Raw genomic sequence first — 27,019 nt, 5'->3', positions numbered from 1 at the left:
AAGCTCTGATTGCTCTTGTTGACATATTGCATATTGTGTATTTGTGTATACTTGACATGTACTTTGCACATTGATGTGTTCTCTGTTTTTCACTTTGTGGATTTTGAACATTACTGATGTTCTGTATATTTTGTTTACAGGTGACATACAGTCTAAAATTATGAGTGCCCGTGCGTGTGCGTGAAAGGAGAGACGTGGAGATGTTGGGGGGTGGGGGGCAACGTGGGTTATGGGGCGGGGAGGTGTGTGTGTGTGTGTGTGTGTGTGTGTGTGTGTGTGTGTGTGTGTGTGTGTGTGTGTGTGTGTGTGTGTGTGTGTGTGTGTGAGGGGCGGAGCCGCAGACAGAATCCCTCCCCCGCCCTCGCCCTCGCCGTCTGCGCCGCGCACATTCTACCTGTTCCACGGGAACTGACGCGAGCGCGAGGCGGCCGGAGCACGTGCCACGTCGGGAGAAGAGCCAAACGTGAGAGAGCTGCGATCCGAGCAAGCGAGGACACGGTTCGAGGCGCCAGGGCAGAACAGATTAAAGTGGGTTTACAGCGACGGTCCGCCGGGATGCACTTGTTGTCCGCCAGCTGCGTGTGCGTGTTGGTCTGCGCGCTCGTGCGCCAAGGTAAGGCTTTTGTCTGATTGGAGCCAAACTTAACAGCCGCTGCGTTTCTGCGCAAAAGTGGCGCAGCGACAGCGCCGAGATGACTTTCCAACTTATTGCGCGCTAATTACGCGCACTTATGTTTTGGTTTGAATCAGTTTCTCACAATCCGCTGTAAAATTCATTTTTTTTTTTTTTTACTCTAAAACATTTACGAAGCCACCCATAATTAATCAGTTTCAGGGGGGAAAAAAAAGGTAATTTACGTCTTCGTGCTGACAGCAGAAACCTTGAAAATGAAATGTGCAAATCATGCAAAATAGGAAACCATCAAATTTCCCACTAACTCACTGTGATGTGCACTCCGGCTACTGAACAAATAATCGATAAAGTGCTTGATAAATTGGTTCAAAATGTCCTTCAGTACTTTATTTTGTGTTAACATTTTAATTTTTGTTGATTCAATAGGAAATAGTGAACTTTTCACTTTTCATGATGAAATGCAAAATCAGTCTGCAGAGTGTGTTTGAGGTTTATTGTTTTATAAATGACTCATAGGATTCATTGATTCACCAACTTTCTTGTTGAATTATTTCAGTGCTGCACAGAATTTACATCAGTGTCAGAAAAAAAACCCTCTAACGTCATTCACTTCATTCTTACTCCTGTCTGTATGTATATATATATATATATATATATATATATATATATATATATATATGTGTGTATATATATATATATGTGTGTATATATATATATATATATATGTATGTATGTATGTATATATATGTATGTATATATGTATATGTATATATATATATATATGTATATGTATATATATATGTATATGTATATATGTGTATATATATGTATGTGTATATATATGTATATATATGTGTGTGTGTGTGTGTGTGTGTGTGTAATGGGATGTTTCCAGTGTTCTCTGCGCGTGATGGGCGTGGCATTAAGGCGGTCGTCATCCAGTCTTTGCCCGCTATATGATGTCATCACAGAGGCTTATTTGAAAGTGTTTTCTGAATAATGCTTCATGCTGCCTGATTTACTGTAATTATGAGCTGCCTGTTGGGGGAGAACAGTGTTCCTGTCAGTCCTCCAACAGTAATTACAAGTTGGATAAAGCTCATTTTGAAGGCAGATATTTGTCACTTCTTCCAAATTCCTGCTTGGAAATGTTCTTGTTTTATTTCTTTCATGGCACAAGGGAGTGGTACTTTTCCAACATGTTATCTCTGCGGGTGAGAGCGTACCTTCACCTTCATTTGCTTTTTTGTGAGGAAGATTATGCACCATGAGGAGTGGAAGCACACAGAGTGATCACTCACTGCATTCCTGGCTGATACATTTAATAAATGTCACTTCCATGTTGGCTCGTTTCCTGTCACACTGGACTTTTTTTCCCCCCAGTTAAAAAAATAAATGAGAAAATTAATAAAATAGAAAATCCTCCAAAACATGCAGCAGTGACCTTGGTGGCCACCAGACCTCCACTTTGGAGACAAACAAGCTCATTTGAAGCTATTTGTAACACTGACTGCACCCGCTCCTAATTCCCCATCATGCCTGTGATAAGATGATTCCCTGCAACAAGCCCAGCAGGTGGCAGTGTTCAGCAGGTGGCAGAGTCTTCATGAAATTGAATTTTGAGTAATTTTGCTGTCAAACAAATATCACTGTGCACTTGAAAACATTTATGGAAGTAAAAATAATTAAACATCAATGTGGCTCCTTTTAGATTATATTAGATTAGATCGAACTTTATTGATCCCTTGGGAAGACTCCCTCAGGGAAACTGAGGTTCCAGCAGCATTGCATAGCAGCACAGAGGGTAAGAAGCACACAGCGTATCAAAAGTGAAAGTAATATATGTATATATATACATATATATATATATATATGAATAATAAACGGATTATTAACCTTGTTTGCTCGGTCTGTGCTGGATTATCAGACCGCAGTGTTTTTCGCACAGACCTTGCTAATGCTTGGCCTGTACTTACACCTCAGTTTGATATCTTCCTGTATTTGGCAGTTGTCTTCAGACAAGTTAGGGGATAGATACATGAACATTTGCAAGTCACTCACTATGTTTTGTACTTTCTTTACATCAATTATAAAGAAATACTCTATGGTGAATCTGTGTGGAGTAGACAGCTCTCAAAAACTGAGTGATTGTGCAAGAAGGAGAAGAGTGAGGAAAGCCACCAAGACATCCAGACAGACCAGAAGAAGTTATAGGCTTCTGTTGTTATGATTGGAGAAATCTTGCATAGTTCATGTTTTGCAGATTGTATTACCAGTACAGCTTCATGATTAAGTGGTTAGAGCCATTTAAAGAAGGTTGTTCTAATCTCAGCGTCAGATAGGAAAATCTATAAGGGCTGTCTCCGATTGCCATTGTTGATGCCCAACTGTGTACGTTTTTGATGGAAGTAATAATCAGATACCCAGTTGCGGCCTGATGTCAGGTGTAAACAGTGGTAAAATTACCATTGTAGAAGAAAATTTTGAGTGATCTGAAAATTTTTTAACACGTTTAAAAAAAATTGTGACATCGGAATACATAACAATCCCAAACAGTGAATAGTTGTATGTTATTTTTGTAGAACGGGGAATAATTGTGACCAAATGTCATCCAAACACAAGCCTTCTTCTGATTCCCCTCTACAGCATAAATCCCATGAAAAGCACATCGTGCTCCTCAGCAGAAGACAGTTTTGAGATCTATACAGACAAATTTTAGCTTTGTGGGAAAGTTCTGGAATAACACAGGAGTGGTGTTGTGCCCAGGCGTGTGCACACAAACACAGTGGGAGTTGTCTGTACGCGGATCTTTTTAGCAATAACCAGCAAACCTTGGTAAACAGCAGTTACATACTTTGTAAATGGCCATAAAATAGTAGTTAATACAAATTTTACCTGCCATTTCAATAAATCGGGCCAGATTTCCTCAATTATGCAAACTGGGTCCAAAAATTGGCGATGGGAAACCACCCTAAGGCCCTTAATCCCCAAGTTGCTCCCAGTGTGCAGTTGAGTGGATTGCATAGTGGCACATTGATGTCAGTGTGTGTGTGTTTAAGCGTGTGCTTGTTGAGTGCTGGTCAGTGTGGTCTCTGGACCTCTGTGTTAAGAGGTAGATGTTTTTTTAAAAAGCTGTAATTAAAAGATGAATGTTTGCCATTTGCGCAAGCTGTAAAAATCTGCCGTATCTCTTCACCCGGCCGCATTACGTGTGTGTGCGTTTGTGTGTGTGTGTGTGTGTGTGTCATTTACTCTTTTTTTATCTCTCTAATTAAAACGCACACCTCTTTAGTCACACAGTGCTGCACGGTCTCATTACGCTGGCGGCTAAACATTAGCAGGAATCTACCCGTGATCTAAGAGGTGGGCGTCGGCCCTCTCTGTGTGTATTTGTCCTGCTTTGTCACACGTGTGCTCTGTTTTCATTTTGCGGTGTCTCGCAGTACCTCTGAAAATCAAGTCATCAGTTCGTCACGGCTCAGTCAGGTCTGGCTGTGACGACACTCGATGCAGAGAATATTAACGTCCACATCATGAAGAAGGAAACGTTCAGGTTTTGACCTGAAACTCTTCAGATTATTTGTTTTGTTGATTTATTCCTCAAGCGATCATCTGGAACCTGGTTAATACTTGCAGATGGAATGTGGAGCCCTTTTTTGTGCCACGTTGTTGTTCTGCTCTTTGTCTCGGACCAACAGGTAGCAGCACCATGTGCTCCCATCACTCAGCCAGGCCTTTCAGCGCGGCTGCACAGTATTCCCTCAGAAGTGGAGGCGGGGTCACCCAGCTTACTGCATTCCCGCCGTCTTCCACCTCGCCACACTGTGACGGCGCCCATTGTTGTAAATTGACACCGTGCAGTAGCGATCAGTCGGGCTCAGGTGGTTCATTTGACAGGAAGTGAGTGCTTCTTTTGATGCGGCCCCCCCCCGCCCGCCCCCTTGCTGCTGTGCTGCTGCAGCGCCGAGGCTGCAGCATGGCGGTAATGAGGTTTGACTTTACGGGCCTTCTGCGTGTTTGGCTGACCTCGAGCGATGGTCGAGCCCGAGCGTGTGAGTTTTCTCACTGAGCAGATGTTCGGTCTGGTCCTCGCCGTGCGAACGTGAGCCGCGCCGTCACGCCTGAGAGACTCTCCGGAGTTACACCGACACAGTATTGGTTATTCTTGGTTAAATTTCACAGCGTGGGCAAAGTCTTGCTGTGGTGGTTTATTGAGTTTGAGCATCACAATATAAACGACGTCAATATTTGTAATAAAGACAAGCTTCTTCTTTATTGTATTTGTACAGAGCTCCGGCGGATAAAAAAAACAGGGCCCTGAATCACTCGCGGTGGTTCGTCTGCAACGATGCATCTTTTTTTTTGTTGGCCCGCCCGCCCGTCTCCACCCTTCCCCCCCCTTCCTCCAGAACAGACGGTGCTCAATGTCACAGCTGGTGTTACTTGTCAGGCGAGCGGGGTTCTCCCTTTGCTAATGGACTAATCTCTTGCAGGGGGGTCACACAGTTTCACCTGAGGCAGAGTCGCTGTCCTTTATCTCATCCGTAACCGGGTTATGTCCAGACCTGCCTTCTGAATGTTGAAGTTAGATTACTGGAGGAAGCAGGAACAGCTTACCTGTATGCCTGGTTTGCCTGTGAGGTTTAGTACGCTCGTGTATTTGTGTGCTTTTGCACGCCCTGTCTTGTTTATATGCCGTTTCCGCTTGATGTCAGAGGACTACGTGTGTGTTTTTTCTTCTCCATCCTTTGAAAAGAGATTTCTTTGTGACTAGCAGAGTATTGTCTCCCTTCATGCAAAATTCAGCTGCACTCATGAGAAGTATGGCAACTCGAGCGACTCATGGAGTTGAATAGAAATGAGGCCTCAGTACTCTGCAGTTCTAATATCACTTTAACTATTCTTCTCTTGAAATAAGTTGTACTTGAGCACATTTTACCAAATGTCTACCTGGTCATTATCCGTAGACTGTACTGGACAAACTCTCCGTGATGTCACACATAGGTTTTCTGAAGAGATGCAGGTTTGAAGCTCAAATGGGGCGGTTCCACGCTCACGGCCACTTTATTAGGTACACCTTGCTAGTACCAAGTTGGACCTTTTGCCTTCAGAAGTGCCTTAATTCTTCATGGCATAGATTCAACAAGGTTTTGGAAACATTCCTTGGAGATGTTGGTCCATGTTGACATGATGACATCACTGCTCTACTAAAAGGCTAGGTTGCTGGTTCGCTGTTTAACTCATATTTTTGCGTCCTGGGTGGTGGTTTTCATGAATGGGGTGGTCTGTGTGTGGGTTTTAAAAACTATGGCTGGCCTACTGTCTCAGTAACCATGGCACCATCGGTGGAGCTTACATCACCAAGTTATCATCAAGTTATCAATACCTGCTAATTCGTGCTAGCTGTGATAATATTGAAATTACATAATACTACAATTACACTTAATGGAAATAATGGAGCACAGACTTTTTAGATGCTTAGTTACCACAATTAATCACACCACAAGCCATATAACTGCAGATATTTGTAACAAAATGCCCAGAAAGAACAAAAGAGTCTACAGTAGCTAGCCGCCACTCAGATTGAGCACACACTTAATTATACATAACGTCATGGTTTAAAATAGCTTAAGTGAATGGATTGTATAAAAATAACCCTCTACAGTTGTCCTAACTAGCTTTGTACCCAGCTGTAAACATGCTTATTTCTGATATAATCTTTGGATTTTTAACATTGATGTCTTCATCAGTCTGTGACCTCCAACACTCACTTGATCAGTTCACAGTCAAGTGTGAAGCAGCTCAGATGAGGACCAGCACCTCTAAATCTGAGGCCATGGTTCTCAGCAGGAAACCAATGGATTGTCTACTGTGGGTAGGGAATGCCGTCTTGCCCCAAGTGAAGAAGTTCAAGTACCTTGGGGTCTTGTTCATGAGTGAGGAGACAATCGACCGTGAGATTGGCTGGAGAATCGGCGCAGCAGGGGCGATGTTGCATTCACTCTATCGTACTCTTATGGCGTTTCCTTTTGTACATGTTGCCTTTCTGTCGTATCTTTCAAAAATACCAAATATCTTTCCAATGCTTTGCCAATGATGTCCAAATTTACCTGCCACTAAGGTTGTTAGGCAGTGACCCAATGAAGATTGTTTGAGTGAGGTCAAATCTTAGATGAGTGCTAACCTATTAAATCTTAATGAATCCAAGATGAAGGTTATTCTGTTTTGGGGAAGCACTTCCACAGCCTGCTCTGCTGATGTCTTGGGTCCTCTGGGTTCTAACATTCAGTCGTGTGTGAAGAACCTTGGGGTGATTTTTGACAGCCATTTTAAATTTGATAAGTGCTGTTGTTAGAACAAGGTTCTTCCAACTTCTTCTCCTCAGTCCAAGCCATATTTCTCTAGGATTGACCTTGAGAAGGTTATCCACATCTTCGTCACAAGTAGACTAGATTATAGTAACTCTCTGTACCCCCAGGCTCTGGAATAGTTTCCTCTTTAATATTAGATCATCCCTGTCCCTAGAGACTTTTAAAGCCTCTCTAAAAACCTATTTCTTTTCTCTGGCATTTCCTAAATGAACCATTACATCTCTATTTCACCTTAGTATTTCTTCTGTTTTTCCTGCTGCTTGATGCTGACAAATTTACCTTATTTGTAGTCTTTCGGTTGCATGGCCCAAGAAGAGGGTCACCCCTTTGAGTCTGATCTGCTTGAGGTTTCTTCCTCAATATCATCAGAGGGAGTTTTTCCTTCCACTGTTGCCTGTGTGCTTGCTGTAGGGGTTGTTAGCGTTTGACCTTACTTATGCATTACACCTGAGGCAGCTTTGTTGTGATTTGGCGCTATGTAAATAAATTAAATTAAATTATTTCCTGCTACTTTTTACGCTTTATTTTAATTTGTCTTTTATCTGTTTTATTGGCTGTTGTAATTTTATTGTTATTTTTAATTCATATATTTACAATTGGGGTAACTTGGTGCCCATTTTTAATTATGTACAGCACTTTGGTCAACTGCTGTTGTTTTAAACGTGCTTTAGAAATAAAGGTTGAATTGAGAGTTGGATGTTTTGGTTTCACTCATATCTGATAGTAGGTTCGCATTCTGTAGGTTCGTATTCAAGAAACTTCAGCAAAACATTGATTGCGTTTTGAAGACTTTACATTTTGCTGTTGATCTGGATGTAAATTGTGGAACAACGTTTTTTAGCTCAAGTAAATGGGCATTTTATTTTACATATATATTGATCAGTTTCTCAAAATGATTATTAATGTTGTCCACATAAGTTTGCAGAATCATCAATTTTCTTAAGAGAAAGAACCTTTTTAAATTTTGGGGTTATTTGAGCTCAGGATGTGGATTGTGGATCATTTTCGAATGGTGAGATGGGAACAGTTTGTCAAACTGACTTCAGCCGTTAGTGATTAAAGTTTTTCAGCTCTTGCAGGACTTCGGTTGCAGAATGTACCATTAATTATACTGGGTTTTGTTATGTTGACGTGTCCTGTTTCACTGCTGACAGGCTGTATTAATGAAAATGCTAACTGCACTTAGCATTATCATTTGTGGGCACAAGCTAGCCATTAGCATTGACATAAGTGCTCTTGCTAACTGCTGTTGTCAGTATTTCAGTGATTAGTGCGACCACACAAATGGTTGTTGTCAACTGTTGTTAGTGTTAAGATGTCCTGACGTTTGATTTACGCACTTGCACGCACTCTGCCGCGCAGGAGAGTAAACTTGTCTCAAACTCATTGTAAACCATTGTAAACTTTGAGCAGCTTCACACACGTGCGCTAAGAAAATTTTGAAATGTTTAAAATCTCCATCACACAATAATGATGTGAACTTCAAGTCAAAAACACTGCATGTGAGTGTGAGTGATTGCGTCACCGCATCGCATCACAGCGTAGCTCATCTGAACGATTATAATGAAATTTTAAATCTATCATAAACATACTTTTACAGCAGCTCACAAGAAGGAATGAACATGCAGCTGTTTTACCAAGCCATTACTATATAAACATGACAAATAATTACCTTTTATACTGTTCCAAATGTGTTCTCCACCTCATTAAGCGCGGGGGGGGGTGGATACCGGCAGTTGGAACAGCCCTCTGTGATTCCAGAAGTGATTAGAGGCGTTTTCAACAGCCACCTTGTAGAGAAAATGATTAATCCACTACGAAATAATAATTTTATATACGAGGTCTGTTAGAAAAGTATCCGACCTTTTTTATTTTTTTCAAAAACCATATGGATTTGAATCACGTGTGATTGCATCAGACAAGCTTGAACCTTCGTGCGCATGCGTGAGTTTTTTCACGCCTGTCGGTTGCGTCATTCGCCTGTGAGCAGGCTTTGTGTGAGCACTGGTCCACCCTCTCGTCATTTTTTTATGGCGAATAAATGTCTGAATGATTTGGAGCTTTGCTGCATCAATTTTTTTCCAGAAACTGTGAGAGACCTCCAGGTGGACACCGTTCGGAAAATTAATATTGCTTTCAGCGTGCAGTGGAGCCGCTCCTCTTTCCATGACAAAAACTCCTGTAACAGTGGAATGTGCTGTTCATTTCTAAACTGGACACTGTCTTGATCCGGTATGTCGTCTGACTAGCACAGGAATTGTGAAAAGACGTGGACATCAGCACTTTTTCAGCACATTAAGACAGACGTGCGGAGGAGTTCCGTGCGTCGCGGGTGGAGCCGCATGGCGCAAAGCAACGCCGTGATGAAGCCTCCAGGACATGTTGGGGCATGTCCAGCTCATGCACAATCACAATCGGATAATCACACGACTGAAAAGCAACCGGAATCCATCTGAAATCCACCTGAAAGCCGTAGGTGGTTTTGTGCCGCGTAATGAACGGCTCCGTGGCGCGTCCCTCCGCTTTTCTTGCCATGAAAAAAACTCCTGTAACAGTGGAATGTGCCGAAAAAGTGCTGATGTCCACGACTTCTGCCTTTTTGTGAAAGTCAGACGAGGTCCCGGATCAACAAAGCCTTCACGTTGGAAATGATCTGGTTGTTTCAGCGGGGTCTGAGCATGTTGATTGGCGCTGGGAGCGGCAGTAACACTCCTTAATTAATCTGTGTAATCCCCATAAAATCGTCCCTGAAAGCAATATTAATTTTCTGAACGGAGTAGGGGGGCAAAGCTCTCGATTTACCGATCGATCTACGTTCCGATTCTCACCTATGGTCATGAGATTTGGCTCATGACCGAAAGAACGAGATCGCGAGTACAAGCGGCTGAGATGAGTTTCCTCCGCAGGGTGGCTGGGCACTCCCTTAGAGATAGGGTGAGGAGCTCGGTCACTCGGGAGGAGCCCGGAGTCGAGCCGCTGCTCCTCCACGTCGAAAGGAGTCAGTTGAGGTGGCTCGGGCATCTTTTCCGGATGCCCCCTGGACCCCTCGCTGGAGAGGTGTTCCGGGCATGTCCCACTGGGAGGAGGCCCCGGGGAAGACCCAGGACACGCTGGAGGGACTACATCTCTCGGCTGGCTTGGGAACGCCTTGGGGTTCCCCTGGAGGAGCTGGAGGAGGTGTGTGTGGATTGGGAGGTCTGGGCGGCTTTGCTTGAGCTGCTGCCCCTGCGACCCGACTCCGGATAAAGCGGAAGAAAATGAATGGATGGATGGATGGACTTTTCTAACAGACCTCGTACACAGCATCCAGTGCACAACGCAGAACATCCAGTGGAACAAAGCGTGGCGTGCAGCTGGGAACACAGCGAGTGGGATTGTCACGACAAAGTGCGTGCAAGTGACAGAGCACCTTTATCATGCGTGGTCGCTCACTCTCCTGCTTACAACAAGACTTACACCGTCATTGAGAGTCAACCAGTAAGGACTTAGTGCAACTAGAAGAAGCTAACCGGGCTAAGCTAAATCAGTGCCTGTGTAATCAGTCTTGTTTAAAAGTTTCTTGGCATTTATTGAGGTAATTGTGCACACGGTTACCTCAGTAAGGATCCTCTTGATGCTAACAAACACTTTGAATGACATTTTCGTCTGTTCAGCGGTGACCTTTTACCTAAACATATCTAAAATACAGCTATGGTTGAAAAATGCCGGTTCTCTTTAAAACTAGTGTAACCTGGTGTTAATTGATCTAACTGGAGAAATACCAGCTCAAAGTGTTTTTGCTTTACACTTCAACAGTTGTTAACCAGATATTAGAAGTTGTTTAGAATGTGTTTATTTGATTACAGCTCTTGGGGGGAACATGAGATAAATTTATTTGAAACTGATACATTTTGTAAAGCAGGTAGCTCTGTGGGATAATATGTAGATCTGGGTTCGCCACCTGTTCCTGGACGGAACACTTCTTCTGCATTATCTCAGTCCACCCAACTCTAAGTGGGTACCAGTCTTGGCTGGGGGAGGAACCTGTGTCTGACTGGTGTCCCGTCTGTGGACTCTCATCCAATCTGGAGATTATCTCCAGCACCATCGGGCCTCAGGACCTCCGTCAGATGTCTTCTTAGGTTAACATTGACTATAATTGTTTTTGGCTGTCTGTCAAAAATTGGGATTATAGATGCTTTAATTTAATTAAAGGTTTAATTAGATGCTTTCTTCAGCTCTTGGAAACATTGATGGGCATTGGTTTGTATTTTCTGATGTTTGATAAATTTGATTATAAAGTTGTTAAAATGTTGGCAGATTTCAACTTTTAAACCTGTTTTTTTGTTGTTGTTGTTGTTGTTGCACACCAGTTTCAGTTAAATTTATTTCATTTATATAGCGCCAAATCACAACAAAGTTGCCTCAAGGCGCTTCACCTAAGTAAGATCTAACCTTACCAACCCCCAGATCAAGCACAGAGAGACTCAAAGGGGTGACCCTCTGCTTGGGCCATACTGACAAAATGAATATACAAGAAATTTTGCCAGTACACAGGACAGAAGGTTTGCAGAAGTAGACACCACACCCATCTCTGGATGGCGCTGCACCTCAAACAGAGAGAAAAAAAACAGAACCAGGCATTAGAAAGACAAGAAATACAGTATAATTTGTCAGCATTAAACAACAAGAAAAACAGAAGAAATACTAAGGTGATTGCTGGCCACTAGCCCTAAGCTTCACTTAAAGACCCAGAATTTAGATAAAGTTGAGACTGCGCCACGCTCTGTTTTAAAAGAGTAAAAAGCATAGAAACATACTATGCCAGTGTGCTAGCCATACGAAAGGGAAAATAAGTGCGTCTTAAGTCTGGACTTGAAAATCTCTACAGAATCTGACTGTTTTTATGTCCAGTAGGGGCATTTTAATAAATCTTTTCTTCTTCTGTTTCTGAGTTTTGTCAACGTAATGAGCAATTTATTTATTAGCTTTTGGCAATATCAGTTGTTGTATGAAGAAGAACCCATAAGATTTTGTTTGTGATGCGAGCATATCCATGAATTTAGAACATTTCAGCATCAGCAGAGAGTTTTGATCATTTTTGTATAGAGTTAAAAAATAAATAATGTGTGTTCCAGGACAGCTTTGTTTCTTGTTTCTTTCTTTCCACTCACACAGTTTAGTTGATATCTGGTGGATTGTTGACCCGTATTGCTGGAGCTAACTACAATACGAATTATTAAAATACGCCAGAATGTGACGTCTTCTGCAACTCTTCATCCATATTTTTCATCTTATTGTGTCTCCTGAAAATCTCTGAGTGTAGAACTAAAATGTGAAGTAGAATCACTTCCAGTGTCACCTAATTTAGGTGATATTAGCGTATTTGTGTTTATGAAAAGACCGACACAACAGAACGTGAGGCAGTCAATCGGCGAGTGAGATAGAGGAACGTTGCGGTGAATGAGCATTAGCGGCGTGCAGCCTTGTCAGAAATGCTGCTCATGGCAAGAACAGGAGCAACATTTTAATGGAGCTCTTAAGTAGAAAGCGCTGTTTGTCCGGGTGAAGACGAACTGTAAATTAAAGTGATCTCAGGGCGGGGAGCACAAGTCTTTTCACACCAGGGGGCATAGAATTCTTTCCAACACCCCTGGCAGCAGCGCGTTATGGTGTGAAGATGAGGCAAAGAGGGGATACTTTATTTGTGTAGCACATTTCATCACGAGGAAGCTCTTTGTACTTTATATTAGAATAAGGTTCATTGAAACTAGGGCTGCAACAAACGGTTATTTGGATCATCGATGAATCTGATGGGGTTTCGACACGATTAAACGATTAATCGGATTAGCAGGGAATTTTTTTAAAAATGTGCCAGGGAAACAATTTTTCTCTCCTTCCATCACTTTATTTAACAGCAGAACATTATTTGAAAACTTAAAATATTTGAAAATCAACAAATCGTCAAATGTCCTTGACTGTTGAAATATAAAATAATAAAGAATAAATGGTGAAAAAAGAGGTATTTTTGTTGCTGCAAATGAGCAGTTAGCATAGCAGTTAACCATAAAACCTAAATCAAAAACTGTAGCCTGACTCATTATACGAGGTCTGTTAGAAAAGTATCTGACCTTTTTTATTTTTTTCAAAAACCTGATGGATTCGAATCACGTGTGCTTGCATGAGCCAACCTTGAACCTTCGTGCGCATGCGTGATTTTTTTCATGCCTGTCGGTTGCGTCATTTGCTGGTAAGCAGTCTTTGTGTGAGGATAGGTGGAGTCTCTCGTCGTTTTTTTCATTGCAAGTAAAATGGCGGAATGACTGGAGCAGCGCGACTGCATCAAATTTTGCCAGAAACTGGGCGACAGCCAGCTGGAAACCATTCGGATTATTCAGATGGCTTTCAGTGACGATCCTATGAGCATCACACAGATTAAGGAGCGGTACAACCAGTTTAAAGACGGCCGCACAACGGTGGAGAGCGAGCCATGCTCCGGTCGGCCAACAACATGCTGAAATGACCGGATCATTTCCAAAGTGAACACTGTGGTGATGTGGGATCGTCGTGTGACTATCTGAGAAATTGTGGAAGAGGTGGACATCAGCACTTTTTCGGTACATTCCACTGTGACAGAAGATTTTGCCATGAAAAGAGTTGCAGCGAAATTCATGCCGATGGCTTGGGCATGAAGCTGATGGCGGAACAAAAGCGCCACCGTGTTGAAGCCTCACAGGACATGTTGTGACATGCCCAGCTCTTCCACAATTTCTCGGATAGTCACACGACTGAAAAGCCACCGAAAGCCGTCTGAATCTTCCGAATGGTTTCCACCTGGCTGTCGCCCAGTTCCTGGCAAAATTTGATGCAGTCGCGCTGCTCCAGTCGTTCCGCCATTTTCCTTGCAAAGAAAATCCAACGAGAGACTCCACCCATCCTCACACAAAGGCTGCTTACAAGCAAATGACGCAATCGACAGGCGTGAAAAAAAATCATGCATGCGCACGAAGGTTCAAGGTTGGCTCATGCAAGCACACGTGATTCAAATCCATCAGGTTTTTGAAAAAAATAAAAAGGTCGGATACTTTTCTAACAGACCTCGTATGTGCAACATTCTCTGTATAACTTGTAAACTATGTGGTCATTTCACAATGACACGTGACTCATGTTTCTTTCTCTAAAATTGTATTGTAGCATTATTAGTTATTATTATTACTATTGTTATTGTTGCTATTATTATTAATATATAAATAAAAATAAATAAAAATATATTATAATTTGTAATACATTTGACTCTTTATGACAACAGATGCTGAGCCATTAATTATTATACAGAAAACAAATGCACAAACATGCTGAAATGCCAGCAGCTTAATGCTAACTTTAACATTGAAAACACCATAGACATGCTAATGTGTTAGCATCGGCGTTAGCGTAAAATACAGGCTTTCAACTGTTTCAGAAGACCATAACAGGTCAGTTTAACATAAAAAAGGTAAATATTCCTCACAGACATATGCTCTTTAGGGTTTTAGTGGAGAAAAATTAAGATAAAGCGAAATAAAACAAATGAACTCAACGAAGCAGCAGCTCGAAGCACTCCTTCATTGGTTCAAGATTCAAAGTAGAGAAGCTTGAATCTTCGACTGGACTGGGTTGCTTGACGCGAGGACGTTTCGCTTCAAATCGCAGAAGCTTCCTCAGCTAAAATTCTTGCTCTGGTGGTCTGACTTCTGTCTTGACTCTTGTATAGAAGAATAAATAATACTTAATACTTAAATAATACTTATTCTTCTCTACAAGAGTCAAGACAGAAGTCAGACCACCAGAGCAAGAATTTTAGCTTATCGTACCTGTGTGTTTCTAGTGCGACAGAAATGTCCTCAAATACGTTATGATTCCGATACATTCCACCCAACTTGGTTTGCATTTCATGGTCTCTGAACAATGAAACAGTGAAACAATGAGTTTTGTCTCTGAAGTCAAAGTGGGTTCTTTTGCAGCCATCGCCAACAAGACAAACAAGATGCTATACAAAGTTTACTTCCAAATTTGGTGGGGATTTGCTCACATGACCGGAATGCTGGCTCTTCGAACCCAGAAGTATGAAGTCATGATCCCCAAGCCAGCGGCATTCAAGCCATATTTGTGCTCAGACCTCTGTGAATCTGGTTCAAAATAGAAAATAATCCAACTTAAATCTTAATAGTGGCATTTAGATTCAGAAAAAAACTATCTGGATGGCCAACTCCAGTCTGAATGGGGTCCAAGTTTGAATGAATCAAGAGATGACATACTCCTTCATGTTTAGGTAGCAGGTTTCTGATACCTTGACATGACCACATTTCCAGTGGTTTGTAATGTCTGAATCTCCTCCAGATTTACTGTTAGACTTCAATGTTCCATCATAAGTTACATTAAATTTACTGTCTGGAAGAAACACCATTTCCCCCCCCATTTTTATTGAGACTGAGATTATTCCTAAGCACCTTGATACGACCACAAAGGAAGCTTATGTAGTGTTCCTGTCCCTGGTTGTCTCACATGCCGAAGAGAGCTTTTGAATTTTTCTCCATTTTCTCATTCCTGTTTCCTGGGTGGGCTGGCAACTTGTTAAGGGTTAATCAGTGTTGGTGTCAATCAGGAGGCCATATAACGCAGATTTGGCACCTGCTGCCGTCTGATGCTCGGGGCGAGTGCCCAGCTGGGCGTCTGTGCACTGTAATTAATTCATGTTTAAAGTACAGCAATTTAAATCAGTCAAAACAACAAATAAAATGGATACACATTAATTGTTTTTAGACTTAGGTAAAAAGATCGTCATGATGTTCTAAATAGGTTAATGGTGATTTATTGAAGTGTGTCACCAACATCGACAATAACATCACCAAGATTGATTGGCGGAGAGCTGATGGTGACACTCCACAGTGCATCACCATTAACCAATCTTGATGTCATAAAGATCTTTAGGTCCATGTTACAGTTATTGCATATCCATCAATAGATTGATTAATCCAAGAAACAAACAAGAAAAAAAAAACAACTTGTTCTATGCTGGTCAGGTAAAATGACGAGGCAAAGATGGGTCAGAGGCGACCAATAGTGTGACATTCACATTCAATAGGTTATGCAATTTGAATGAATTAATTTAGTGTTTCTTACTTTACATGTACATAGATACTGTGGTTATGTGGAATCCAGTATGGAATAGCACAGTAAGTGTGTTATACATTATTTGGCCAATAGATGTCAGTTGAGCTGTTAACTGAGGCTTGATTATTAAAGCTTTTGGGGAAGAAATTTGTTGAGAGGCTCATAGAAATGTTGAATTCTGTGTTTTTCATTGTATAATGATTGTTAAAGTATTCACCCCAAGCTGTGCCTTTCAAGAGATGTTGCAAGCATAAAATCAGCAATTTCACAAACGTGACTGTGTGTATTTTTCTGCTTTGGCTTCCTGCTGATTCGAGAGAAAATATGTATATGTATATGTTATGTTGTCTTGAGATGTAGCCATGAGAGGGACAAAGGCATCATCCCTGTCATTGAATTCTGTGTTCATGATGTAGTGAAAAAAGCACAAGTTTAGGCTGGTCCCACTCAAACAATGTAATAACATACCCCTGTTGTCCCAACAGCTTTTCTACTCATCCCGGAAAAACGAGCTAATTTTGAAATCATTAATGAAAAAAACCTAAATATATTATTTGTTTAATGATCATCAGTTTCATTACACTATACTCTTCATCTGTCTGTTACTTTTGCTTCATTATTCAAAGAACTATCTGAAAGTAATGATAAGTTGGAGAAAGTTTAATTTTGAAATCGCTTGTTTTGAAACACTATCTGGTTAAAATCCACCCATGTACAATTTACAATAAAATATAACAGCAATCTGCAGCATATTAAGGATTTTGGTTCCAAAATTAAGATTTTGTAACTAAAAACCAGAGATACTTTGAGATTTGAAGCACTTCCTGGGTTATTAGAAACATTACATTTCTGGGAGTTGGGTGGTTGGTAATACTTTGGTGTTACGGGGCTGTTCCACAGAGCGCCATTCCTTCCTGTTTAATCCCCAGTAGCAGATTGGGGCACGTTTTGAAGCACCGCAGTAACTTCTTTATTCATCTTTGTCAATCTTGAACAAACTAGCTATACGTAGTAGTTACGGACATCATCTGCACCCGATTTGAAAATGGGATCCAGTTTTTGAACTGTTCAAAAAATTTCATCCCCATTCTCGAAATTGTTGATAGTATGTGGTAACTTCAGGGTGTTCGTAGTCTTAATGGCTTCAGTCGTGTTTGAATGACTTTAATCGGGGTATTTGTAGTGACTATGGCTTGGAACTTGTTTGATTGTGCTCCATCAGGTTAAAAATGTGAAGCCAGAGCAGCGTTTGTTGCCAGTTTTGTTCAAAGTTGAACAGCTCGAGCTCCTTTCTTTTGTTTTTTTTGGGTGGGTTGCTCGGTCTGCACTTTATAAGCCAGCCATTTGGCAGGTCTGCACTTTATAAACCAGACTGTTAGGATGCAAGCCGGATTAAGCTGTTTCATCCTGTTTTTGCACTTTATTGGTGGGTGGGTGATCACAGTAGAACGGTGCCTTGTGGAATAGGCGTGTTAGTTTGAATGTGCTTGTTAACTTGAACCTTGATATAGTTTTATTTCTGTCTTCCAAATGAAATAATGTTTAATGTCAAACTATTGTTCATCTAATGTCGAAGGACATTATGAATGTCTGAAATGTATCCAGACAGGATCCAAATTAAAATCCAGATTAAAGAAATAAACAGAAATCTCACATACTGAGAAAATGGTCTTAAAATCACTTTGGAAAAAGGAGACTTTGAGTTGGATTTTCGGTTTTCCCGTCTTTGCCTGCACTGGATTCCTAAATGATGAGCAGCGGCGCCCTGCACCCACAGCGGGACGTGGAACAGGTGGACTCGTGTTGGCTTTTTAGGGTCGTGGCGAGGGCGAGTGTCTCTTTACGACCCCTGCTCGTGAGTGCAGTTGTTCAAATAAAAGCCTCGTGTTCCTGCGCCTCACAGCTACGCCTTTGTGTTGCTCCCGTCTTAACTTTGAGACACGCAGCAGGTGATCGCCAGTTTTCATTTCATGATGATCTGTTTTTCCTTTTTTTTTTTTTTTTTTAGATTTTCTGTTGATTAAAAGAAGATAATTTCACTTGAAAAACGTTGATATCCCCAGAGATGAGTGAGGAAATATGAGATTTCACAGGAACACTCTTGAAGTGACCATTTTGCTAATTCGCTCACTCAGCTCTATGAAAGGACTTCTGTGCTAAAAGTAATCACTCTCAGGCAATGAGTCAATGACAAAAGGCTCTTTTGTTCACCTGTGACAGTTTTACTCACAGGATTATCAGTAAAACAGCAGCAAGTGAATCTTAATTACTTTTTAGTGATTGGCTCGCCCCACTTTTAGAGGACAGCAAGAGATATATTCAATTTTTTATAATTACCTCTTTTAGGCTTTCATTTTAAGGCTTTCTTGTTTTTTTTTTCTATTTTTATAATTAACCAGTCAGGTTCAGAAGTGCTGGGTGAATTTAACAAGCTGTTTTCGGCTGCAGCTTTCATTATCTACCCGGTGTTCTCACGTCTGTAACAGACAAACAAGCTCGTTTCAAGCTTCACGCAGCTTCAAAATCACATGGATATGTTAAAATGAGACAGAGAGAGAGAATGAAGCAGCGTCTGCTTTGGTTACATTTATGCACAATCCTTTCTGCAGGGTTGTGTGGAGATATGACCGCTGGGAGACAACCAGAAAGTAACAGTGTGATGCTTTCTGTGTGGAATTCAGCATCCACTAACCAGCCAGCAGGTGGCAGACACATCTATGGGATATCACATAGACAAAATTTAAGCAGATTTTTATTTATTTTTGATTGATCTGGTGCATCAAGGGTGAACTACTCCTCAACAGGTTTATGGATTTTAATACCTCACACAGGCGCGCTTAGAGATTTGTAGTTGTTATGCAACTTAAAAATAACTTAGATATATCAGCTATGTTGGCAGCACGGTGGTGTAGTGGTTAGCACTGTTGCCTCACAGCGATTGATTCCCACCTGTAGTCTTTCTGTGTGGAGTTTGTGTGTCCTCCTCATGTTTGTGTTGGGTGTTCCAGCTTCCTCCCACATCCAAAGACATGCAGGTTAAGTGGATTGGAAACGTTAAATTGTCTGTAGGTGTGAATGTGTTTGTTTGTCTTTATGTGGCCCTGCGACAGACTGGTGTCCTGTCCACGATGTACCCCGCCTCATGCCCTATGACTGCTGGGATAGACTCCAGCACCCCATGTCCCTTAATTGGAGTAAGCGGTTGAAGATGAGTGAGTGAGTGTCAGCGATGTTTACGTTATTTATGAAAAATAAGAGATAAAGATCAGTCTTCCCAGGCCCCCTCCAGGATCCTTGTGAGAGTGAATAGCTGATTGGTTTTTTCCATGACCAGGATGGAACCCGCATTGTTCCTCTTCAGTCACAGGTTCGACTATCGGCTGAACCCTCCTTTCCAGCACCCAGGAGTAGACTTTACCAGGGAGGCTGAGTAGTGTGATGCCCCTGTAATTGGCACACACTCGCTGGTCTTGTCTGGACTGGGCCTGGGAGTATGCCCATCCAGTCTACATGTGTTTTGTGGACTTGGAGAAGATGTATGATTGAGTACCCCAGGAGATACTGTGGGAGGTGCTGTGGGAGGATGGAGTGAGGGGGTCCCTTCTCAGGGCCTTCCAATCTCTGTACTCACAAAGTGAGAGCTGTGTTCAGGTGCTCAGCAGTATGTCGGACTCGTTTCAGGTGGGGGTTGGCCTCTGCAAGGGCTGCGCCTTGTCACCAATCCTGTTTGTGATATTCACGGACAGGATATCGAGGTGTAGTCGGGGGAGGAGGGTCTTCAGTTTGGTGGGCTCAGGGTCTTATCACTGCTTTTTGCAGATGATGTGGTCCTGTTGGCTTCATCAGCCTGTGGCCTCCAACACTCACTGGATTGGTTCACAGCCGAGTGTGAAGTGGCTGGGATGAGGAGCAGCACCTCTAAATCTGAGGCCATGGTTCTCAGCAGGAAATCGATGGATTGCCTACTCCTGGTAGGGAATGAGGTCTTGCCCCAGGTGGTGGAGTTCAAGTACCTTGGGGTCTTGCTCTGAAAGACTGGAAAATGGTGCGTGATGTTGGTTGGAGAGTCGGCGCAGCAGGGGCGGTGTTGCACTCTCTCAGCTGTAATGTGACGAAAAGGGAGCTGAGCCAAAAGGCGAAGCTCTTGATCTACTGGTCAGTCTTCGTTCCTACTCTCACCTATGGTCATGAGGGTTGGGTCATGACTGAAGGAACTAGATCATGGTCGAAATGGGCTTCCTCAGGAGGGTGGCTGGTGTCTCCCTTAGAGATAGGGTGGGAAGCTCGGTCATCTGTGGGGAGCTCTGAGTAGAGCCACTGCTCCTTCGTGTTGAAAGGAGCCAACCAAGGAGGTTCGGGCATCTGGTAAGGATGCCCCCTGGGTGCCTCCCTAGGGATGTGTTCCAGGCACATCCATGTGGGAGGAGACCTGGATGAGGTGGAGAGAATATATCTCCACACTGGCCTGGGAACACCTCGGTATCCCCCAGTCAGAGGTGGTCAATGCGGCCCGGAAAAGGGAAGTCTGAGATCCCCTGCTAGAGCCGATAAGTATTTGGGGGAGGTGATGGTCTAGTGGTTAAGGTGTTGGGCTTGAGTCCAGAAGATCATGGGTTCAAATCCCCGCCTGACTGGAAAATCACTAAGGGCCCTTGGGCAAGGTCTTTAATCCCCTATTGCTCCCGGTGTGTAGTGAGCGCCTTGTATGGCAGCACCCTGACATCGGGGTGAATGTGAGGCATTATTGTAAAGCGCTTTGAGCATCTGATCCAGATGGAAAAGCGCTATATAAATGCAGTCCATTTATTTGGCATAAATTGTACACCAGGTGCTCTTTCTGATTCAGCTCCAGATGTGGATGGAGAACCCAGGACCTTCTGTTTTAGAAGCAGACATATTATCTGTTTGCACCATTGTGATGCCCCAACTTGTAGCGTCATAATAAGCGTGTGATAGATAATTTGACCAGTACATGCTAGTAGTCAATAATGAGCTTTGAAATAGGATAATAAGAGTAGTGGAGCTTTTAGTGAAGCAGTTGGCTTGGAGCTTCGTTGCTGTCTTCTGAAATGTTGAGGCTTTGATACTTCAACAGGGCTTCATCTCACCTTAACCAACATTGCTCTGTGACAGTTTTCTTTGTTCAGCTTTCCCTTCCTGATAACATGGAGAGACTGTTTCCCTCACTAAAAGTAAATAAAACTATTTAAAATGACTGATTATCCTGATTATACATTTAATGGCTTACCTTAGCCTCCAGTCCATTTGGTGGCACCGCACTCCACAACATTGCTGAGGCTGATTATTATGTTACAGAGTTTGTGTTCTGAATCAGTATTGCACAGGTTTTTTTTAGCTTAGCTGAGCATTTATTTTGTGTTTAATAATGCCAGATTTGTGTTCTCTGAGATGACACCAGGGGCCTGTACTACGAAGCAGGGTTACTGGCTTATCAGGGTAACTTCGGGAGTAAGTTCATGACGTGTGGAGTAACTTCCCGGCTAACCCGTACTACGAAAGGTGGATAGGTTTCCACCGAGGAATGCTGCCACGGCAACTTACGCCGTGCGGCAAACCTGCTCCGAGCAGGTTATGTTCCAGGATTAGCTTGAGGACGGCAGGACTGGGAACCTGCGGTTGCAAAACAATGCTGTTCCCAGTCACAGCATGGCTGGGAACCCTGCTGTTTTTGTTTCATTTTTTTATTTACTGATTTTTATTATTCCCTCTAAAGGCAATAATGGAGTCTACAAGAAAATGAAACAAATCCACTTATGGGGTCTTTAGCAGCACGTTTGTGTTTTGGCCTGTAACTCCCAAACTGTACATCGCACATAAGTACCTCATTTGAACGTGTTCAAAATTTGCAAAACTGACTTTCTCTTTCTCACCACTCTGCATTTAATCATTAGTGATTGATCTCTGCTCCCCTCCACAGCATGTCTTTTTCCTGGTTCTCTCCCTCAGCCCCAACCAGTCCCAGCAGAAGACTGCCCCTCCCTGAGCCTGGTTCTGCTGGAGGTTTCTTCCTGTTAAAAGGGAGTTTTTCCTTCCCACTGTAGCCAAGTGCTTGCTCACAAGGGGTTGTTTTGACCGTTGGGGTTTTACATAATTATTGTATGGCCTTGCCTTACAATATAAAGCGCCTTGGGGCAACTGTTTGTTGTGATTTGGCGCTATATAAAAAAAAAATTGATTGATTGATTGATTTCTCAGACGCAAACCAGACCATTTCTCTGATCAACACCAAACTTTGCACACAGAGTTTCCTGGACCTCAGAAATGTAAGTTATTAAAATGAGCTTGATGGGCGCTTAGCCTACCTGAGAAATAAAACAAGAACTTCCTGTTACAAACGTGACACGTGAAGTTGGACTTACCTTTGTAATAATAAGTCTGATCTGCACAAAATTTTTGTTTTTATTTATTTTCATTTATATAGCGACAAATCACAACAAGGTTGCCTTAAGGCGCTTCACACAAGTAAGGTCTAACCTTACCAACCCCCAGAGCAACAGTGGTAAGAAAAAACTCCCACTGAGGAAGAAACCTCAAGCAGACCAGACTCAAAGGGGTAACCCTCTGCTTGGGCCATGCTACAGACACAAATTACAAAACAAAACTCATGTGGCTGATGCAGAATGGTACAGAGAGGGAACCTGATTATAATAGTTATGATTGGACACTAGGGGGTACCATGAGTCTCTATAGTTTATATCTCAGAATTGGCTAATCAGAACTGTACCAAATTTGACATGGATAATCTTGGGACAGCTCATACTTGAAATACACAAGTAGAAGGGAGTGGCTCACACCATTTAACCTATCAAGCTGAAATTTCAGGGATGACAGACCACTACAATGTAGTGCCACTGCAAAAATGACATTGTTTCACCTCCAGGTGGCGCTAGAATGACGAAAAATACATTTTCTTAACTTTTTTGACCAGAAATCCAAAACAGTCCCACCCCAACACACAATCAAAATTCATACATCTCAGATTCTGTGGAGTGTGACAAATCTTCTTATATCGGCCACACCCATTTCTGTTTTTCCATTTTTATGCAGTATCGTATAATATGTAACATTTAATATCTATCTCATCCCAAGCCTCCACTTTGCTTGACAGCAGTCTTTGCAAGTGGAATCCATGGACAATTAGGAGCTTAAAGTATTAAAATGAGCTTGGTAGGTCAAAAGCTGCCAAATTTGTAAAGAAGACCCGACTGCAGGGAGCAGTCAAAACAGAAAATCTACCATTTCTTCCCAACATTACTAGAGATAAAGATGGAACTTTGCACAATGATACAGGGCAATGAGTAAAGGCGCTCTGCCAAATTTGGTAGATGTAGGTCACTAGGGGGCATCATAAATGGAAACATGGCATAATTTCACTTAAAATACATGCTCTGAATTACATTAAGGTCACTTTGTTTTAATTGAGGATCACCTCTGAGTTGAATCCGACAATTTGGTGATCATTGCATAAGTGGGCATGCCTTATTATGCAAATGGCACTTGAATGACACTCGTCTTTTATGCTGTTGTTTGTTGGCGAAACAGCACAAAGAAGAGTGACACTGGATGAGTGGACAGGCTTGTGAGGAAGGCTGGCTGTGTCATGAGAGTGGCAAGGAGAAGGACCCTCCACAGGATGCTGACATGGTGGGAGTCACAGCTGTTATTCAGTGGATGTGCTGAAAAAGAAAGGACATCTTGGTTGAAGTTTATCCTCTTGACGTTAAACTTGGAGTGATAGCGCCATCGCCCATGTGGTTCTGCTAGTCAGGCCACATCCCACCATCCCACACTGAGTGTGCTCGGGAGACAGCCCGCACACGTAATACAACATACACATACATTCAGTGGGCACTTGCGTGTTCATGTTATTAAGACAATTAAGTCCAATAAACATGTAACATGGTCCAATGACACAGAAAAATGAACAAAAAGCTGCCTGCCAAATTTCATAGTAGTCTGTAAAAAGTTGGTGCCACAAGTGGGGAAGTAATGATCTGATCCATTGAAAAGCATGAAATTGATATCTCAACAACTTACCCATCAAACACTAGCAATATTCAAAGAATAATTTTCCATAATTTTCCCGTATGAATAGCTTTAAATTACACAGACTTAGCATTGCAGAAGCAGTATTTGCTCTGAAAGTACTCATGGAGAAGTGTAAAGAATGCCAGAATGAGTTGCATTGTTTGTTTGTGGACTTAAAGAAAGCTTATGACAGAGTGTCAAGTGAAAAGATGTGATATTGTATGAGGAAGTCTGGTGTGGCAGGGAAGTATATGAGGGAGGTGCAGGATATTTGCAAAGATAGTCACCACACTGACTGGTGTGCTCGAGGGTCCTTGCAATAATCAAAATTCCTGAGGAAGTCTTTTTTTCTAAACACTATTCCCAATGTACTTGCTCAGGGGATGGGTCAGGTCAAACCTTATTATGATTGTCATGTTTGAAAAAATATTCAGCCCAGTCACCTCTGACCTTTAAATGTACCATACAGAGACTATTTCTATCAGTGTTGATGCTGCTCAGTAGAACACTTGGTTGAAGAGATATCAAGGAAAATTAGATTTGAATATTGATAAATATAGACTTACAGACTGTATTACAGCATAGTTACCTTCATGCACAACACTTCAGGCACATGGTAGAGCAAAGGCTGTGATTCAGTGCACATACTGGAAAAGTGTGGACATCTTACTTAAATTTAGTCCTCTTGACGACAAAGTTGGCATGACAACACCATGGCCCAAGTGGCTCTGCGGGTCAGGTCCACATCTTGCAGTCGCATCATTATGAGTCACATGGGCCTCGCAGGGACTCAGGAGGCGGACTGTGTACAGGGCTTGGACCTCATGTGTACCTGCTGGCAGATCTAGTTTTTTTTTTTTTTTAATCATGAGCTGCAACATCTCACTATTTTTACATTTTGCATTTTAACAGAGACACAAGCAGATTAGTTTTCTCATTTTCTCACTTTTCCTGTCTTTGCACACTCGCTCCCTGCGCTGCCTCTGCAAAATAATGGTTTATTTGTTGTCCACGGGGAGCGAGTACAGTTCCATTGTTTCAGCTAAAAGAAAGCCTTAACAACGGGAGCGAGGTGACTGTGCTATGCAGTCATGCCTCTTGCTTTTATGCAGGAACAGGGCCATTGAAATGCGTGAAGGTATCCTTGGTTTTGGTGAAAGACCAGAGGCACTCTGCAGTTGGGCGGCACAGTTCAGGGGACAAAAAGTGAGCTTGTTTCTGGCTTTTGTCAGGCACGCAGCCCCCAGCGCTCACTAGATTTCTGTGGCCTCCCGCTGATTGTATTGTGAAGCGGACTCTTTTCAAACAAATGAGTGTATGATAGCGACTTCTTGCTCCCGCTCCTTTCTTTGTCATTAATATGGAACAGCGCACACCCCTCGGAGCGGAGCTACCGCCTGCGCCCGCACTTCACATTTGCAGCCTCACTGGGGGATGCATCTCTCCTCCTTGTAAAAAGCTGGTAGCCACACCCATCTTTAACAAGCGGCGGATCTTTGTTCTGATATTCCATTACAGTCATTGCCCTGTTTTAATGAGGGGCATCCATTAACTGTCATGAAAATGATTCAGTCTAGAATGCCTAAGAAAGCCTGGAAAGGGCTGTTTGCATGGGAGGACAGTCTTCTGGGTGCCTTTGTTTTCATAAATTACAATTAATAAACTTTTCTCATTAAAATTAATCATTTAAATGCCTGCATTCAGTCTTTTTGCTGTCAAGCTGTTTCAATGTTCTGCTCAAAGACAGGTTGACCTGCAAGTTTGCCAAACTTACTCTAGACGAATCCATTTGAGTACTGTCTGACCAGGTCGGTAATGATTTTATTACACTAGAGCTCTGGCTGGTTTTCTCGTCATTTTGACCATTTGGTTTCATGTCGTGCATTTGCAGACAAAGCACAAAGTCCTGAGCACACTGTGAGATTTCAGCCGTTATAAATTCACTGCAAACCACATGATGCTTGCAGACGGTACGATGTAACACAGAATCATGGGAAAGAGCATCATGTCACCCTGACAACCAAGTAAACTGAAGAAGCTTGTACGTCAACATGTCACATGAAATCCATCACAATAGAGAAAATAAAGGTCATTCATAGGAGCAGATTGGACCGACTACATGTTTGTGGAGAGGGTGACCTCTTTAATCAGCTGGTTAGAAACACATTTCATTCATAATTTTTTATTTACTTACTTATTTTTTATGACAACAGTGGAATGAAATTTTCCTGCTCCAATTTGTGTTCTGAAAAAAAAAAGGAAAAAAACTACAGCCAGAGGCTATACTGTGTCATTTCAAGCTGCTTTTTTTAATACACAGGTAGTAGAACTTCAAAATTTTGTCAAGGCTGTTTTTATCTGCAAACTGTGACTACTGACATGCTTGAACTTTTCACACAAGTTTCAGAGCTGGGACCAAAGGTAACGTCATGTTTCTTTCACGATGCTAATGTCGAAAATCGCTCAGTGTATACCAGGCTTAAGATTGTACCAGCTGTGACAGTATTCTAGTTGACTCAGGACCAGGACATATGTACCAATGCCATCCATCAAAGCATCCACCACACTATGGAACTGCCTTGTGTCCTGGTTAGCAACCACTCATACAGACAACTTGTCCATCCCCACTTCTCAAAGGCAGCCATCCATCTGCTGCAGTCAGGTGGTGTGTGGGCGTGCCCTTGACTTTCTCCAGCCACTGGGGTCCTCAACTGCGTGCTGGATCATGCCCAGAGAAACCCATACACTGCAAGACATTCATGAAGACCAAGAGACATGAATGTCTGTGGGTCTTTGGCATTTAGATAGAGAAACCAGGGAACATCTGATAGTT

The 27,019-nt window shown here is 42.3% G+C and overlaps 1 protein-coding gene across 2 annotated transcripts in view; it reads left to right on the top strand.

Annotated features, from left to right (window-relative positions):
- Nucleotides 1-355: 355 nt before the first annotated feature.
- Nucleotides 356-27,019, top strand: part of LOC117509416 (CD166 antigen homolog) — a 164,751-nt gene continuing 138,087 nt past the window's right edge. For both annotated transcript variants that reach the window (XM_034169093.1, XM_034169092.1), the window contains exon 1: nucleotides 356-613. In XM_034169093.1, the coding sequence (XP_034024984.1) occupies nucleotides 556-613 (58 nt within the window). In that variant the 5' untranslated portion in view covers nucleotides 356-555. The remainder of the gene's footprint in view (nucleotides 614-27,019) is intronic.

This window comes from Thalassophryne amazonica, chromosome 4 (assembly GCF_902500255.1).
Source record: "Thalassophryne amazonica chromosome 4, fThaAma1.1, whole genome shotgun sequence".
NCBI classification, from domain to species: Eukaryota; Metazoa; Chordata; class Actinopteri; order Batrachoidiformes; family Batrachoididae; genus Thalassophryne; species Thalassophryne amazonica.
The sequence above is the reverse complement of the archived record's forward strand: the minus strand, read 5'-3'. Positions and strand labels throughout refer to the sequence as shown.